Source organism: Oncorhynchus nerka, linkage group LG13 (genome assembly GCF_034236695.1).
Source record: "Oncorhynchus nerka isolate Pitt River linkage group LG13, Oner_Uvic_2.0, whole genome shotgun sequence".
Taxonomy (NCBI): Eukaryota; Metazoa; Chordata; class Actinopteri; order Salmoniformes; family Salmonidae; genus Oncorhynchus; species Oncorhynchus nerka.
The window spans coordinates 52,572,474-52,587,969 of NC_088408.1; the positions used below are offsets into that span (position 1 = coordinate 52,572,474).

Here is a 15,496-nt window from a genome sequence, read left to right on the forward strand (position 1 = left end):
TCTTGGTTCTGGTTCTGGTCTTGGTCTTGGTTCTGGTTCTGGTCTTGGTTCTGGTTCTGGTTCTGGTCTTGGTTCTGGTTCTGGTCTTGGTCTTGGTTTCTAGTCTTGGTTCTGGTTCTGGTCTTGGTTCTGGTTCTGGTCTTGGTTCTGGTTCTGGTCTTGGTCTTGGTTCTGGGTCTGGTTCTGGTCTTGATCTTGGTCTTGGTTCTGGTTCTGGTCTTGGATCTGGTTCTGGTTCTGGTCTTGGTTCTGGTTCTGATCTTGGTTCTGGTTCTGGTCTTGGTCTTGGTCTTGGTTCTGGTCTTGATCTTGGTTCTGGTTCATGTTCTGGTCTTGGTTCTGGTTCTGGTTCTGGTTCTGGTCATGGTTCTGGTTCTGGTTCTGGTCTTGGTTCTGGTCTTGGTTCTGGTTCTGGTCTTGGTTCTGGGTCTGGTCTTGGTTCTGGTTCTGGTGTTGGTCTTGGTCTTTGTCTTGGTTCTGGTCTTGGTTCTGGTTCTGATCTTGGTTTTGGTTCTGGTTCTGGTTCTGGTCTTGGTCTTGGTTCTGGTTCTGGTTCTGGTCTTGGATCTGGTTCTGGTTCTGGTCCTGGTCTTGGATCTGTTTCTGATCTTGGTTTTGGTTCTGGTTCTGGTCTTGGTCTTGGTTCTGGTTCTGGTTCTGGTCTTGGATCTGGTTCTGGTTCTGGTCCTGGTCTTGGTCTTGGTTCTGGTCTTGGTCTTGGTTCTGGTTCTGGTCTTGGTCTTGGTTCTGGTTCTGGTCTTGGTTCTGGTTCTGGTCTTGGTTCTGGTTCTGGTCTTGGTCTTGGTTCTGGTTCTGGTTCTGGTCTTGGTTCTGGTTCTGGTCTTGGTTATGGTTCTGGTATTGGTCTTGGTTCTGGTTCTGGTCTTGGTCTTGGTTCTGGTTCTGGTCTTGGTTCTGGTCTTGGTTCTGGTTCTGGTCTTGGTTCTGGTTCTGGTCTTGGTCTTGGTTCTGGTCTTTGTTCTGGTTCTGGTCTTGGTTCTGGTTCTGGTCTTGGTCTTGGTTCTGGTTCTGGGTCTGGTTCTGGTCTTGGTTCTGGTTCTAGTTCTGGTCTTGGTTCTGGTTCTGGTTCTGGTCTTGATCTTGGTCTTGGTTCTGGTTCTGGTCTTTGTTCTGGTTCTGGTTTTGGTTCTGGTTCTGGTCTTGGTCTTGGTTTCTAGTCTTGGTTCTGGTTCTGGTCTTGGTTCTGGTTCTGGTCTTGGTCTTGGTTCTGGTTCTGGGTCTGGTTCTGGTGTTGGTTCTGGTTCTAGTTCTGGTCTTGGTTCTGGTTCTGGTCTTGATCTTGGTCTTGGTTCTGGTTCTGGTCTTGGTCTTGGTTCTGGTCTTGGTTCTGGTTCTGGTCTTGGTTCTGGTTCTGGTCTTGGTTCTGGTTCTGGTCTTGGTTGTGGTTATGGTCTTGGTCTTGGTTCTGGTTCTGGTCTTGGTTCTGGTTCTGGTCTTGGTTCTGGTTCTGGTTCTGGTCTTGGTTCTGGTTCTGGTTCTGGTCTTGATTCTGGTTCTGGTCTTGGATCTGGTTCTGGTCTTTGTTATGGTTCTGGTATTGGTCTTGGTTCTGGTTTTAGTTCTGGTCTTGGTTCTGGTTCTGGTCTTGATCTTGGTCTTGGTTCTGGTTCTGGTCTTGGTTCTGGTTTTAGTTCTGGTCTTGGTTCTGGTTCTGGTCTTGATCTTGGTCTTGTTCTGGTTCTGGTCTTGGTTCTGGTTCTGGTTCTGGTCTTGGTTCTGGTTCTGGTTCTTGTCTTGGTTCTGGTTCTGGTCTTGGTCTTGGTTCTGGTTCTGGTTCTGGTCTTGGTTCTGGTTCTGGTCTTGGTTCTGGTTCTGGTTCTGTTATTGGTTCTGGTTCTGGTTCTGGTCTTGGTTCTGGTTCTGGTCTTGGTCTTGGTTCTGGTTCTGGTCTTGGTTCTGGTTCTGGTTCTGGTCTTGGTTCTGGTTCTGGGTCTGGTTCTGGACTTGGTTCTGGTTCTAGTTCTGGTCTTGGTTCTGGTTCTGGTTCTGGTCTTGATCTTGGTCTTGGTTCTGGTTCTGGTCTTGGTTCTGGTTCTGGTCTTGGTTCTGGTTCTGGTCTTGGTCTTGGTTCTGGTTCTGGGTCTGGTTCTGGTCTTGGTTCTGGTTCTAGTTCTGGTCTTGGTTCTGGTTCTGGTTCTGGTCTTGGTCTTGGTTCTGGTTCTGGTCTTGGTTCTGGTTCTGGTCTTGGTTCTGGTTATGGTCTTGGGCTTGGTTCTGGTTCTGGTCTTGGTTCTGGTTCTGGTTCTTGTCTTGGTCTTGGTTCTGGTTCTGGTTCTGGTCTTGGTTCTGGTTCTGGTCTTGTTCTTGGTTCTGGCCATGGTTCTGGTTCTGGTCGTGGTCTTGGTTCTGGTCTTGGTTCTGGTTCTGTTCTTAGTTCTGGTTCTGGTCTTGGTTCTGGTTCTGTTTCTGGTCTTGGTTCTGGTTCTGGTCTTGGTTCTAGTTCTGGTTCTGGTCTTGGTCTTGGTACTGGTTCTGGTTCTGGTCATGGTTCTGGTTCTGGTCTTGGTTCTGGTTCTGGTCTTGGTCTTGGTTCTGGTTCTGGTCTTGGTTCTGGTTCTGGTCTTGGTCGTGGTCTTTGTCTTGGTCTTGGTTCTGGTTCTGGTTCTGGTTCTGGTCTTGGTACTGGTTCTGGTCTTGGTCTTGGTCTTGGTTCTGGTTCTGGTTCTGGTCTTGGTTCTGGTTCTGGTCTTGGTTCTGGTTCTGGTATTGGTCTTGGTTCTGGTCTTTGTTCTGGTTCTGGTCTTGGTCTTGGTCTTGGTCTTGTTCTGGTTCTGGTTCTGGTGTTTGTCTTGGTCTTTGTCTTGGTTCTGGTCTTGGTTCTGGTTCTGATCTTGGTCTTGGTTCTGGTTCTGGTCTTGTTCTTGGTTCTGGTTCTGGTTCTGGTCTTGGTCTTGTTCTGGTTCTGGTTTTGGTTCTGGTTCTGGTCTTGGTTTTGGTTCTGGTCTTGGTCTTGGTCTTGGTTCTGGTTCTGGTCTTGATCTTGTTCTGGTTCTGGTCTTGGTTCTTGTTCTGGTCTTGGTCTTGGTCTTGGTTCTGGTCTTGGTCTTGGTCTTGGTCTTGGTTCTGGTTCTGGTCTTGGTTCTGGTCTTGGTTCTGGTTCTGGTCTTGGTTCTGGTCTTGGTCTTGGTTCTGGTTCTGATCTTGGTTCTGGTCTTGGTTCTGGTCTTGGTTCTGGTCTTGGTTCTGGTTCTGGTGCTGGTCTTGGATCTGGTTCTGGTATTGGTTCTGGTTCTGATCTTGGCCTTGGTTCTAGTTCTGGTCTTGGTCTTGGTTCTAGTTCTGGCCTTGGTCTTGGTTCTGGTTCTGGTATTGGTTCTGGTTCTGATCTTGGTCTTGGTTCTGGTTCTGGTCTTGGATCTGGTTCTGGTCTTGGTTCTGGTTCTCGTTCTGGTCTTGGTCTTGGTCTTGGTTCTGGTTCTGGTCTTGGTCTTGGTTCTGGTCTTGGTTCTGGTTCTGGTTCTGGTGTTTGTCTTGGTCTTTGTCTTGGTTCTGGTTCTGATCTTGGTATTGGTTCTGGTTCTGGTTCTGGTCTTGGTTCTGGTTCTGGTTCTGGTCTTGGTTCTGGTTCTGGTCTTGGATCTGGTTCTGGTCTTTGTTTGGTTCTGGTATTGGTCTTGGTTCTGGTTTTAGTTCTGGTCTTGGTTCTGGTTCTGGTCTTAATCTTGGTCTTGGTTCTGGTTCTGGTCTTGGTTCTGGTTTTAGTTCTGGTCTTGGTTCTGGTTCTGGTCTTGATCTTGGTCTTGTTCTGGTTCTGGTCTTGGTTCTGGTTCTGGTTCTGGTCTTGGTTCTGGTTCTGGTCTTGGTTCTGGTTATGGTCTTGGGCTTGGTTCTGGTTCTGGTCTTGGTTCTGGTTCTGGTTCTTGTCTTGGTCTTGGTTCTGGTTCTGGTTCTGGTCTTGGTTCTGGTTCTGGTCTTGTTCTTGGTTCTGGCCATGGTTCTGGTTCTGGTCGTGGTCTTGGTTCTGGTCTTGGTTCTGGTTCTGTTCTTAGTTCTGGTTCTGGTCTTGGTTCTGGTTCTGTTTCTGGTTCTTGGTTCTGGTTCTGGTCTTGGTTTAGTTCTGGTTCTGGTCTTGGTCTTGGTACTGGTTCTGGTTCTGGTCATGGTTCTGGTTCTGGTCTTGGTTCTGGTTCTGGTCTTGGTCTTGGTTCTGGTTCTGGTCTTGGTTCTGGTTCTGGTCTTCTGGTCTTTGTCTTGGTCTTGGTTCTGGTTCTGGTTCTGGTTCTGGTCTTGGTACTGGTTCTGGTCTTGGTCTTGGTCTTGGTTCTGGTTCTGGTTCTGGTCTTGGTTCTGGTTCTGGTCTTGGTTCTGGTTCTGGTATTGGTCTTGGTTCTGGTCTTTGTTCTGGTTCTGGTCTTGGTCTTGGTCTTGGTCTTGTTCTGGTTCTGGTTCTGGTGTTTGTCTTGGTCTTTGTCTTGGTTCTGGTCTTGGTTCTGGTTCTGATCTTGGTCTTGGTTCTGGTTCTGGTTCTTGGTTCTTGGTTCTGGTCTTGGTCTTGTTCTGGTTCTGGTTTTGGTTCTGGTTCTGGTCTTGGTTTTGGTTCTGGTCTTGGTCTTGGTCTTGGTTCTGGTTCTGGTCTTGATCTTGTTCTGGTTCTGGTCTTGGTTCTTGTTCTGGTCTTGGTCTTGGTCTTGGTTCTGGTCTTGGTCTTGGTCTTGGTCTTGGTTCTGGTTCTGGTCTTGGTTCTGGTCTTGGTTCTGGTTCTGGTCTTGGTTCTGGTCTTGGTCTTGGTTCTGGTTCTGATCTTGGTTCTGGTCTTGGTTCTGGTCTTGGTTCTGGTCTTGGTTCTGGTTCTGGTGCTGGTCTTGGATCTGGTTCTGGTATTGGTTCTGGTTCTGATCTTGGCCTTGGTTCTAGTTCTGGTCTTGGTCTTGGTTCTAGTTCTGGTCTTGGTCTTGGTTCTGGTTCTGGTATTGGTTCTGGTTCTGATCTTGGTCTTGGTTCTGGTTCTGGTCTTGGATCTGGTTCTGGTCTTGGTTCTGGTTCTCGTTCTGGTCTTGGTCTTGGTCTTGGTTCTGGTTCTGGTCTTGGTCTTGGTTCTGGTCTTGGTTCTGGTTCTGGTTCTGTGTTTGTCTTGTCTTTGTCTTGGTTCTGGTTCTGATCTTCTTGGTTCTGGTTCTGGTTCTGGTCTTGGTTCTGGTTCTGGTTCTGGTCTTGGTTCTGGTTCTGGTCTTGGATCTGGTTCTGGTCTTTGTTATGGTTCTGGTATTGGTCTTGGTTCTGGTTTAGTTCTGGTCTTGGTTCTGGTTCTGGTCTTAATCTTGGTCTTGGTTCTGGTTCTGGTCTTGGTTCTGGTTTTAGTTCTGGTCTTGGTTCTGGTTCTGGTCTTGATCTTGGTCTTGTTCTGGTTCTGGTCTTGGTTCTGGTTCTGGTTCTGGTCTTGGTTCTGGTTCTGGTACTTGTCTTGGTTCTGGTTCTGGTCTTTGGTTCTGGTCTTGGTTCTAGTTCTGGTCTTGATCTTGGTCTTGGTTCTGGTTCTGATTCTGGTTCTGGTTCTGGTTCTGGTTCTGGTCTTGGTTCTGGTTCTGGTCTTGGTTCTGGTTCTGGTTCAGTTCTTGGTTCTGGTTCTGGTTCTGGTCTTGGTTCTGGTTCTGGTCTTTGTCTTGGTTTCTAGTCTTGGTTCTGGTTCTGGTCTTGGTTCTGGTTCTGGTCTTGGTTCTGGTTCTGGTCTTGGTCTTGGTTCTGGTTCTGGTCTTGGTCTTGGTTCTGGTCTTGGTCTTGGTTCTGGTTCTGGTTCTGGTTCTGATCTTGGTTCTGGTTCTGGTCTTGGTTCTGGTTCTGGTTCTGGTCTTGGTTCTGGTTCTGGTCTTGGTCTTGGTTCTGGTTCTGGTCTTGGTTCTGGTTCTGGTTCTGGTCTTGGTTCTGGTTCTGGTCTTGGTCTTGGTTTCTAGTCTTGGTTCTGGTTCTGGTCTTGGTTCTGGTTCTTCTTGGTTCTGGTTCTGGTCTTGGTCTTGGTTCTGGGTCTGGTTCTGGTCTTGATCTTGGTCTTGGTTCTGGTTCTGGTCTTGGATCTGGTTCTGGTTCTGGTCTTGGTTCTGGTTCTGATCTTGGTTCTGGTTGTGGTCTTGGTCTTGGTCTTGGTTCTGGTCTTGATCTTGGTTCTGGTTCATGTTCTGGTCTTGGTTCTGGTTCTGGTTCTGGTTCTGGTCATGGTTCTGGTTCTGGTTCTGGTCTTGGTTCTGGTCTTGGTTCTGGTTCTGGTCTTGGTTCTGGGTCTGGTCTTGGTTCTGGTTCTGGTGTTGGTCTTGGTCTTTGTCTTGGTTCTGGTCTTGGTTCTGGTTCTGATCTTGGTTTTGGTTCTGGTTCTGGTTCTGGTCTTGGTCTTGGTTCTGGTTCTGGTTCTGGTCTTGGATCTGGTTCTGGTTCTGGTCCTGGTCTTGGATCTGTTTCTGATCTTGGTTTTGGTTCTGGTTCTGGTCTTGGTCTTGGTTCTGGTTCTGGTTCTGGTCTTGGATCTGGTTCTGGTTCTGGTCCTGGTCTTGGTCTTGGTTCTGGTCTTGGTCTTGGTTCTGGTTCTGGTCTTGGTCTTGGTTCTGGTTCTGGTCTTGGTTCTGGTTCTGGTCTTGGTTCTGGTTCTGGTCTTGGTCTTGGTCTTGGTTCTGGTTCTGGTTCTGGCCTTGGTTCTGGTTCTGGTCTTGGTTATGGTTCTGGTATTGGTCTTGGTTCTGGTTCTGGTCTTGGTCTTGGTTCTGGTTCTGGTCTTGGTTCTGGTCTTGGTTCTGGTTCTGGTCTTGGTTCTGGTTCTGGTCTTGGTCTTGGTTCTGGTCTTTGTTCTGGTTCTGGTCTTGGTTCTGGTTCTGGTCTTGGTCTTGGTTCTGGTTCTGGGTCTGGTTCTGGTCTTGGTTCTGGTTCTAGTTCTGGTCTTGGTTCTGGTTCTGGTTCTGGTCTTGATCTTGGTCTTGGTTCTGGTTCTGGTCTTTGTTCTGGTTCTGGTTTTGGTTCTGGTTCTGGTCTTGGTCTTGGTTTCTAGTCTTGGTTCTGGTTCTGGTCTTGGTTCTGGTTCTGGTCTTGGTCTTGGTTCTGGTTCTTCTGGTTCTTGGTTCTGGTTCTAGTTCTGGTCTTGGTTCTGGTTCTGGTCTTGATCTTGGTCTTGGTTCTGGTTCTGGTCTTGGTCTTGGTTCTGGTCTTGGTTCTGGTTCTGGTCTTGGTTCTGGTTCTGGTCTTGGTTCTGGTTCTGGTCTTGGTTGTGGTTATGGTCTTGGTCTTGGTTCTGGTTCTGGTCTTGGTTCTGGTTCTGGTCTTGGTCGTGGTCTTGGTCTTGGTCTTGGTTCTGGTTCTGGTTCTCGTCTTATTCTTGTTTCTGGTTCTGGGCTTGGTTTTGGTTCTGGTTCTGGTCTTGGTCTTGGTCTTGGTTCTGGTTCTGGTCTTGGTCTTGGTTCTGGTTCTGGTCTTGGTCTTGGTTCTGGTTCTGGTCTTGGTTCTGGTCTTGGTTCTGGTTCTGGTCTTGGTTCTGGTTCTGGTCTTGGTCTTGGTTCTGGTTCTGGTTCTGGTCTTGATCTTTGTCTTGTTCTGGTTCTGGTTTTGGTTCTGGTTCTGGTCTTGGTCTTGGTCTTGGTTTTGTTTCTGGTCTTGGTCTTGGTCTTGGTTCTGGTTCTGGTTCTGGTTCTGGTCTTGATCTTGTTCTGGTTCTGGTCTTGGTTCTGGTTCTGGTTCTGGTTTTGGTTCTGGTTCTGGTTCTGGTCTTGGTCTTGGTTCTGGTTCTGGTCTTGGTTCTGGTTCTCATTCTGGTCTTGGTTCTGGTTCTGGTTCTGGTCTTGGTCTTGGTTCTGGTTCTGGTCTTGATTCTTGTTCTGGTCTTGGTCTTGGTTCTGGTTCTGGTCTTGGTCTTGGTTCTGGTCTTGGTTCTGGTTCTGGTCTTGGTTCTGGTTCTGGTCTTGGTTCTGGTTCTGGTCTTGGTCTTGGTCTTGGTCTTGGTTCTGGTTCTGGTCTTGGTTCTGGTTCTGGTCTTGGTTCTGGTTCTGGTTCTGTTATTGGTTCTGGTTCTGGTTCTGGTCTTGGTTCTGGTTCTGGTCTTGTTCTTGGTTCTGGTTCTGGTCTTGCTTCTGGTCTTTGTTCTGGTTCTGGTCTTGGTCTTGGTTTCTAGTCTTGGTTCTGGTTCTGGTCTTGGTTCTGGTTCTGGTCTTGGTTCTGGTTCTGGTTCTGGTTCTGGTCATGGTTCTGGTTCTGGTTCTGGTCTTGGTTCTGGTCTTGGTTCTGGTTCTGGTCTTGGTTCTGGGTCTGGTCTTGGTTCTGGTTCTGGTGTTGGTCTTGGTCTTTGTCTTGGTTCTGGTCTTGGTTCTGGTTCTGATCTTGGTTTTGGTTCTGGTTCTGGTTCTGGTCTTGGTTCTGGTTCTGGTCTTGGATCTGGTTCTGGTCTTTGTTATGGTTCTGGTATTGGTCTTGGTTCTGGTTTTAGTTCTGGTCTTGGTTCTGGTTCTGGTCTTGATCTTGGTCTTGGTTCTGGTTCTGGTCTTGGTTCTGGTTTTAGTTCTGGTGTTGGTTCTGGTTCTGGTCTTGATCTTGGTCTTGTTCTGGTTCTGGTCTTGGTTCTGGTTCTGGTTCTGGTCTTGGTTCTGGTTCTGGTACTTGTCTTGGTTCTGGTTCTGGTCTTGGTCTTGGTTCTGGTCTTGGTTCTAGTTCTGGTCTTGATCTTGGTCTTGGTTCTGGTTCTGATTCTGGTTCTGGTTCTGGTTCTGGTCTTGGTTCTGGTTCTGGTCTTGGTTCTGGTTCTGGTTCAGTTCTTGGTTCTGGTTCTGGTTCTGGTCTTGGTTCTGGTTCTGGTCTTGGTCTTGGTTCTGGTTCTGGTCTTTGTCTTGGTTTCTAGTCTTGGTTCTGGTTCTGGTCTTGGTTCTAGTTCTGGTCTTGATCTTGGTCTTGGTTCTGGTTCTGATTCTGGTTCTGGTTCTGGTTCTGGTCTTGGTTCTGGTTCTGGTCTTGGTTCTGGTTCTGGTTCAGTTCTTGGTTCTGGTTCTGGTTCTGGTCTTGGTTCTGGTTCTGGTCTTGGTCTTGGTTCTGGTTCTGGTCTTTGTCTTGGTTTCTAGTCTTGGTTCTGGTTCTGGTCTTGGTTCTGGTTCTGGTCTTGGTTCTGGTTCTGGTCTTGGTCTTGGTTCTGGTTCTGGTCTTGGTCTTGGTTCTGGTCTTGGTCTTGGTTCTGGTTCTGGTTCTGGTTCTGGTCTTGGTTCTGGTTCTGTTCTTGGTTCTGGTTCTGGTTCTGGTCTTGGTTCTGGTTCTGGTCTTGGTCTTGGTTCTGGTTCTGGTCTTGGTTCTGGTTCTGGTTCTGGTCTTGGTTCTGGTTCTGGTCTTGGTCTTGGTTTCTAGTCTTGGTTCTGGTTCTGGTCTTGGTTCTGGTTCTGGTATTGGTTCTGGTTCTGGTCTTGGTCTTGGTTCTGGGTCTGGTTCTGGTCTTGATCTTGGTCTTGGTTCTGGTTCTGGTCTTGGATCTGGTTCTGGTTCTGGTCTTGGTTCTGGTTCTGATCTTGGTTCTGGTTCTGGTCTTGGTCTTGGTCTTGGTTCTGGTCTTGATCTTGGTTCTGGTTCTGGTTCTGGTCTTGGTTCTGGTTCTGGTTCTGGTTCTGGTCATGGTTCTGGTTCTGGTTCTGGTCTTGGTTCTGGTCTTGGTTCTGGTTCTGGTCTTGGTTCTGGGTCTGGTCTTGGTTCTGGTTCTTCTGGTCTTGGTCTTTGTCTTGGTTCTGGTCTTGGTTCTGGTTCTGATCTTGGTTTTGGTTCTGGTTCTGGTTCTGGTCTTGGTCTTGGTTCTGGTTCTGGTTCTGGTCTTTCTGGTTCTGGTTCTGGTCCTGGTCTTGGATCTGTTTCTGATCTTGGTTTTGGTTCTGGTTCTGGTCTTGGTCTTGGTTCTGGTTCTGGTTCTGGTCTTGGTTCTGGTTCTGGTTATGGTCCTGGTCTTGGTCTTGGTTCTGGTCTTGGTCTTGGTTCTGGTTCTGGTCTTGGTCTTGGTTCTGGTTCTGGTCTTGGTTCTGGTTCTGGTCTTGGTTCTGGTTCTGGTCTTGGTCTTGGTCTTGGTTCTGGTTCTGGTTCTGGTCTTGGTTCTGGTTCTGGTCTGGTTCTGGTCTTGGTTCTGGTTCTGGTCTTGGTCTTGGTTCTGGTTCTGGTCTTGGTTCTGGTCTTGGTTCTGGTTCTGGTCTTGGTTCTGGTTCTGGTCTTGGTCTCTGGTTCTGGTCTTGGTTCTGGTTCTGGTCTTGGTTCTGGTTCTGGTCTTGGTCTTGGTTCTGGTTCTGGGTCTGGTTCTGGTCTTGGTTCTGGTTCTAGTTCTGGTCTTGGTTCTGGTCTGGTTCTGGTCTTGATCTTGGTCTTGGTTCTGGTTCTGGTCTTGGTTCTGGTTCTGGTCTTGGTTCTGGTTCTGGTCTTGGTCTTGGTCTTGGTTCTGGTTCTGGTCTTGGTTCTGGTTCTGGTCTTGGTTCTGGTTCTGGTCTTGGTCTTGGTTCTGGTTCTGGGTCTGGTTCTGGTCTTGGTTCTGGTTCTAGTTCTGGTCTTGGTTCTGGTTCTGGTTCTGGTCTTGATCTTGGTCTTGGTTCTGGTTCTGGTCTTGGTTCTGGTTCTGGTTTTGGTCTTGGTTCTGGTTCTGGTTCTGGTCTTGGTCTTGGTTCTGGTTCTGGTCTTGGTTATGGTTCTGGTCTTGGTCTTGGTCTTGGTTCTGGTTCTGGTCTTGGTCTTGGTTCTGGTCTTGGTTCTGGTTCTGGTTCTGGTCATGGTTCTGGTTCTGGTTCTGGTCTTGGTTCTGGTCTTGGTTCTGGTTCTGGTCTTGGTTCTGGTTCTGGTCTTGGTTCTTGTTCTGGTCTTGGTTCTGGTTATGGTCTTGGGCTTGGTTCTGGTCTTGGTTCTGGTTCTGGTTCTTGTCTTGGTCTTGGTTCTGGTTCTGGTTCTGGTCTTGGTTCTGGTTCTGGTCTGGTTCTTGGTTCTTGGTTCTGGTTCTGGTCATGGTCTTGGTTCTGGTCTTGGTTCTGGTTCTGGTCTTGGTTCTGGTTCTGGTCTTGGTTCTGGTTCTGGTCTTGGTCTGGTTCTGGTTCTGGTTCTGGTTCTGGTTCTGGTTCTGGTCTCTGGTTCTGGTTCTGGTCTTGGTCTTGGTTCTGGTTCTGGTCTTGGTTCTGGTTCTGGTCTTGGTCGTGGTCTTTCTTGGTCTTGGTTCTGGTTCTGGTCTTGGTCTTGGTTCTGGTTCTGGGCTTGGTTCTGGTTCTGGTTCTGGTTCTGGTCTTGGTTCTGGTCTTGGTCTTGGTCTTGGTTCTGGTGGTCTTGGTCTTCTGGTTCTGGTTCTGGTCTTGGTCTTGGTTCTGGTTCTGGTCTGGTTCTGGTTCTTCTGGTCTTGGTTCTGGTTCTGGTCTTGGTTCTTGGTTCTGGTTCTGGTCTTGGTCTTGGTTCTGGTCTTGGTTCTGGTCTTGGTCTTGTTCTGGTTCTGGTCTTGGTTCTGGTTCTGGTCTTGGTCTTGGTCTTGGTTTTGTTTCTGGTCTTGGTCTTGGTTCTGGTTCTGGTTCTGGTCTTGGTTCTGGTTCTGGTCTTGGTTCTGGTTCTGGTCTTGGTCTGGTTCTGGTTCTTGGTCTTGGTTCTGGTTTCTGGTTTTGGTTCTGGTTCTGGTCTTGGTTCTGGTTTCATTCTGGTCTTGGTTCTGGTTCTGGTTCTGGTCTTGGTCTTGGTTCTGGTTCTGGTCTTGATTCTTGTTCTGGTCTTGGTTTTGGTTCTGGTTCTGGTCTTGGTCTTGGTTCTGGTCTTGGTTCTGGTTCTGGTCTTGGTTCTGGTTCTGGTCTTGGTTCTGGTTCTGGTCTTGGTCTTGGTCTTGGTCTTGGTTCTGGTTCTGGTCTTGGTTCTGGTTCTGGTTCTGGTCTTGGTTCTGGTTCTGGTCTTGATCGTGGTCTTGGTTCTGGTTCTGGTTCTGGTCTTGGTTCTGGTTCTGGTTCTTCTGGTTCTGGTTCTTGGTTCTGGTTCTGGTCTTGGTTCTGGTTCTGGTTCTGGTCTTGGTTCTGGTTCTGGTTCTGGTCTTGGTTTCTAGTCTTGGTTCTGGTTCTGGTCTTGGTTCTGGTTCTGGTCTTGGTTCTGGTTCTGGTCTTGGTCTTGGTTCTGGTTCTGGGTCTGGTTCTGGTCTTGGTTCTGGTTCTAGTTCTGGTCTTGGTTCTGGTTCTGGTTCTGGTCTTGATCTTGGTCTTGGTTCTGGTTCTGGTCTTGGTTCTGGTTCTGGTCTTGGTTCTGGTTCTGGTCTTGGTCTTGGTTTCTAGTCTTGGTTCTGGTTCTGGTCTTGGTTCTGGTTCTGGTCTTGGTCTTGGTTCTGGTTCTGGTCTGGTTCTGGTCTTGGTCTGGTTCTGGTTCTGGTCTGGTTCTGGTTCTGGTCTTGGTTCTGGTTCTGGTTCTGGTCTGGTTCTGGTTCTGGTTCTTGGTCTTGGTTCTGGTTCTGGTCTTGGTTCTGGTTCTGGTTCTGGTCTTGGTTCTGGTTCTGGTCTTGGTTCTGGTTCTGGTTCTTGGTCTTGGTTCTGGTTCTGGTTCTGGTCTTGGTTCTTGGTCTGGTTTGGTTCTTGGTTCTGGTTCTGGTCTTGGTCTTGGTTCTGGTTCTGGTCTTGGTTCTGGTCTTGGTTCTGGTTCTGGTTCTGGTCTTGGTTCGTTCTGGTCTTGGTCTGGTTCTGGTTCTGGTCTTGGTGGTCTGGTTCTGGTTCTGGTTGGTCTCTGGTTCTGGTCTTGGTTCTGGTTCTGGTTCTGGTCTTGGTCTTGGTTCTGGTTCTGGTCTTGGTTCTGGTTCTGGTCTTGTTCTGGTCTTGGTCTTGGTCTTGGTTCTGGTTCTGGTTCTTGGTTCTGGTTCTGGTTCTGGTTCTTGGTTCTGGTCTTGGTTCTGGTCTTGGTCTTGGTTCTGGTTCTGGTCTTGGTTCTGGTTCTGGTTCTTGGTTCTGGTTCTGGTCTTGGTTCTGGTCTTGGTTCTGGTGGTCTTGGTTCTGGTCTCTGGTCTTGGTCTTGGTTCTGGGTTCTGGTTCTGGTCTTGGTTCTGGTTCTGGTCTTGGTTCTGGTTCTTCTGGTTCTGGTCTTGGTTCTGGTTCTGGTTCTGGTCTTGGTTCTGGTTCTGGTTCTGGTTCTGGTCTTGGTTCTGGTTCTTCTGGTCTTGGTTCTGGTTCTTGGTTCTGGTTCTGGTCTTGGTCTTGGTTCTGGTTCTGGTCTTGGTTCTGGTTCTTGGTTCTGGTCTTGGTTCTGGTTCTGGTCTTGGTTTGGTTCTGGTCTTGGTCTGGTTCTGGTCTCTGGTTCTGGTCTTGGTTCTGGTTCTGGTCTTGGTCTTGGTTCTGGTTCTTCTGGTTCTGGTCTTGGTTCTGGTTCTGGTTCTGGTTCTGGTTCTGGTTCTTGGTTCTTGGTTCTGGTTCTGGTTCTGGTCTTGGTCTTTCTGGTTCTGGTTCTTGGTCTTGGTTCTGGTTCTGGTCTTGGTCTGGTTCTGGTTCTGGTTCTGGTTCTGGTCTTGGTTCTGGTTCTGGTCTTGGTCTTGGTTCTGGTTCTGGTTCTGGTCTTGGTTCTGGTCTGGTTCTGGTTCTGGTTCTGGTTCTGGTCTGGTTCTGGTTCTGGGTCTTGGTTCTGGTTCTGGTCTTGGTTCTGGTTCTGGTCTTGGTCTTGTTCTGGTTCTGGTTCTGGTCTTGGTTCTGGTTCTGGTCTTGGTTCTGGTTCTGGTCTTGGTCTTGGTTCTGGTTCTGGTCTGGTTCTGGTCTTGGTTCTGGTTCTAGTTCTGGTCTTGGTTCTGGGTTCTTGGTTCTGGTTCTTGGTCTTGGTTCTGGTTCTGGTCTTTCTGGTTCTGGTTCTGGTCTCTGGTTCTGGTCTTGGTCTTGGTTCTGGTTCTGATCTTGGTTCTGGTTCTGGTTCTGGTTCTGGTTCTGGTCTTGGTTCTGGTTCTGGTCTTGGTTCTGGTTCTGGTCTTGGTTCTTGGTTCTGGTTCTGGTCTTTCTTGGTTCTGGTTCTGGTCTTGGTTCTGGTTCTGGTTCTTGGTCTTGGTTCTGGTTCTGGTTCTGGTCTTATTCTTGGTTCTGGTTCTCTTGGTTCTGGTTCTGGTTCTGGTCTTGGTCTTGGTTCTGGTTCTGGTCTTGGTCTTGGTTCTGGTTCTGGTCTTGGTTCTGGTTCTGGTCTGGTCTTGGTTCTGGTTCTGGTCTTGGTTCTGGTCTTGGTTCTGGTTCTGGTCTTGGTCTTGGTTCTGGTTCTGGTTCTGGTTCTGGTCTTGTTTGTCTTGGTCTTTTCTGGTTCTGGTCTTGGTTCTGGTTCTGATCTTGGTCTTGGTTCTGGTTCTGGTCTTGGTCTTGGTTCTGGTTCTGGTTCTGGTCTTGATCTTTGTCTTGTTCTGGTTCTGGTTTTGGTTCTGGTTCTGGTCTTGGTCTTGGTCTTGGTTTTGGTTCTGGTCTTGGTCTTGGTCTTGGTTCTGGTTCTGGTTCTGGTCTTGATCTTGGTTCTGGTTCTGGTTCTGGTCTTGGTTCTGGTTCTCATTCTGGTCTTGGTTCTGGTTCTGGTTCTGGTCTTGGTCTTGGTTCTGGTTCTGGTCTTGGTTCTGGTTCTGGTCTTTCTGGTCTTGGTCTTGGTCTTGGTTCTGGGTTCTGGTCTTGGTTCTGGTTCTGGTTCTTGGTTCTGGTTCTGGTCTTGGTTCTAGTTCTGGTTCTGGTCTTGGTCTTTCTGGTTCTGGTTCTTGGTTCTGGTTCTGGTTCTGGTCTTGGTTCTGGTTCTGGTTCTGGTCTTGGTCTTGGTTCTGGTTCTGGTCTTGGTTCTGGTTCTGGTCTTTCTGGTCTTGGTCTTGGTCTTGGTTCTGGTTCTGGTCTTGGTCTTGGTTCTGGTTCTGGTCTTGGTTTGGTTCTGGTTCTGGTTCTGGTCTTGGTTCTGGTCTTGGTCTTGGTCTTGGTTCTGGTTCTGGTCTTGGTTCTGGTTCTGGTTCTGGTCTTGGTTCTGGTTCTGGTTTGGTCTTGGTTCTGGTCTTGGTTCTGGTTCTGGTCTTGGTTCTGGTTCTGGTCTTGGTTCTGTTCTGGTCTTGGTTCTGGTCTTGGTCTTGGTTCTGGTTCTGGTCTTGGTTCTGGTCTTGGTTCTGGTCTGGTCTTGGTTCTGGTTCTGGTCTTGGTCTTGGTTCTGGTTCTGGTTCTGGTCTTGGTTCTGGTTCTGGTTCTGGTGTTTGTCTTGGTCTTTTCTTGGTTCTGGTCTTGGTTCTGGTTCTTGGTTCTGGTTCTGGTTCTGGTCTTGGTTCTGGTCTTGGTTCTGGTTCTGGTCTTGGTTCTGGTTCTGGTCTTGGTTCTTGTTCTGGTCTTGGTCTTGGTTCTGGTTCTGGTTCTGGTCTTGGATCTGGTTCTGGTTCTGGTCTTGGGTTCTGGTTCTGATCTTGGTTTTGGTTCTGGTTCTGGTCTTGGTCTTGGTTCTGGTTCTGGTTCTGGTCTTGGATCTGGTTCTGGTTCTGGTCCTGGTCTTGGTCTTGGTTCTGGTCTTGGTCTTGGTTCTGGTCTTGGTTCTGGTTCTGGTCTTGGTTCTGGTTCTGGTCTTGGTCTTGGTTCTGGTCTTGGTCTTG

General features: G+C 48.5%; 1 protein-coding gene and 1 pseudogene across 1 annotated transcript; one reads left to right on the forward strand and one right to left on the reverse strand.

Moving 5' to 3' along the window:
• Window positions 1-203: 203 nt before the first annotated feature.
• LOC135574778 (fibroin heavy chain-like) lies at window positions 204-9,970 on the forward strand (the record flags this gene model as incomplete). Its single annotated transcript, XM_065026984.1, has 6 exons — window positions 204-1,033; window positions 1,269-1,492; window positions 3,079-3,237; window positions 6,006-6,843; window positions 9,039-9,254; window positions 9,814-9,970. Coding segments are annotated over 6 exons (2,424 nt in total), but the record flags the coding sequence as incomplete, so codon positions are not given.
• A 403-nt stretch (window positions 9,971-10,373) lies between these two features.
• On the reverse strand, window positions 10,374-11,846 carry LOC135574600 (basic proline-rich protein-like; annotated as a pseudogene).
• Window positions 11,847-15,496: the final 3,650 nt, after the last annotated feature.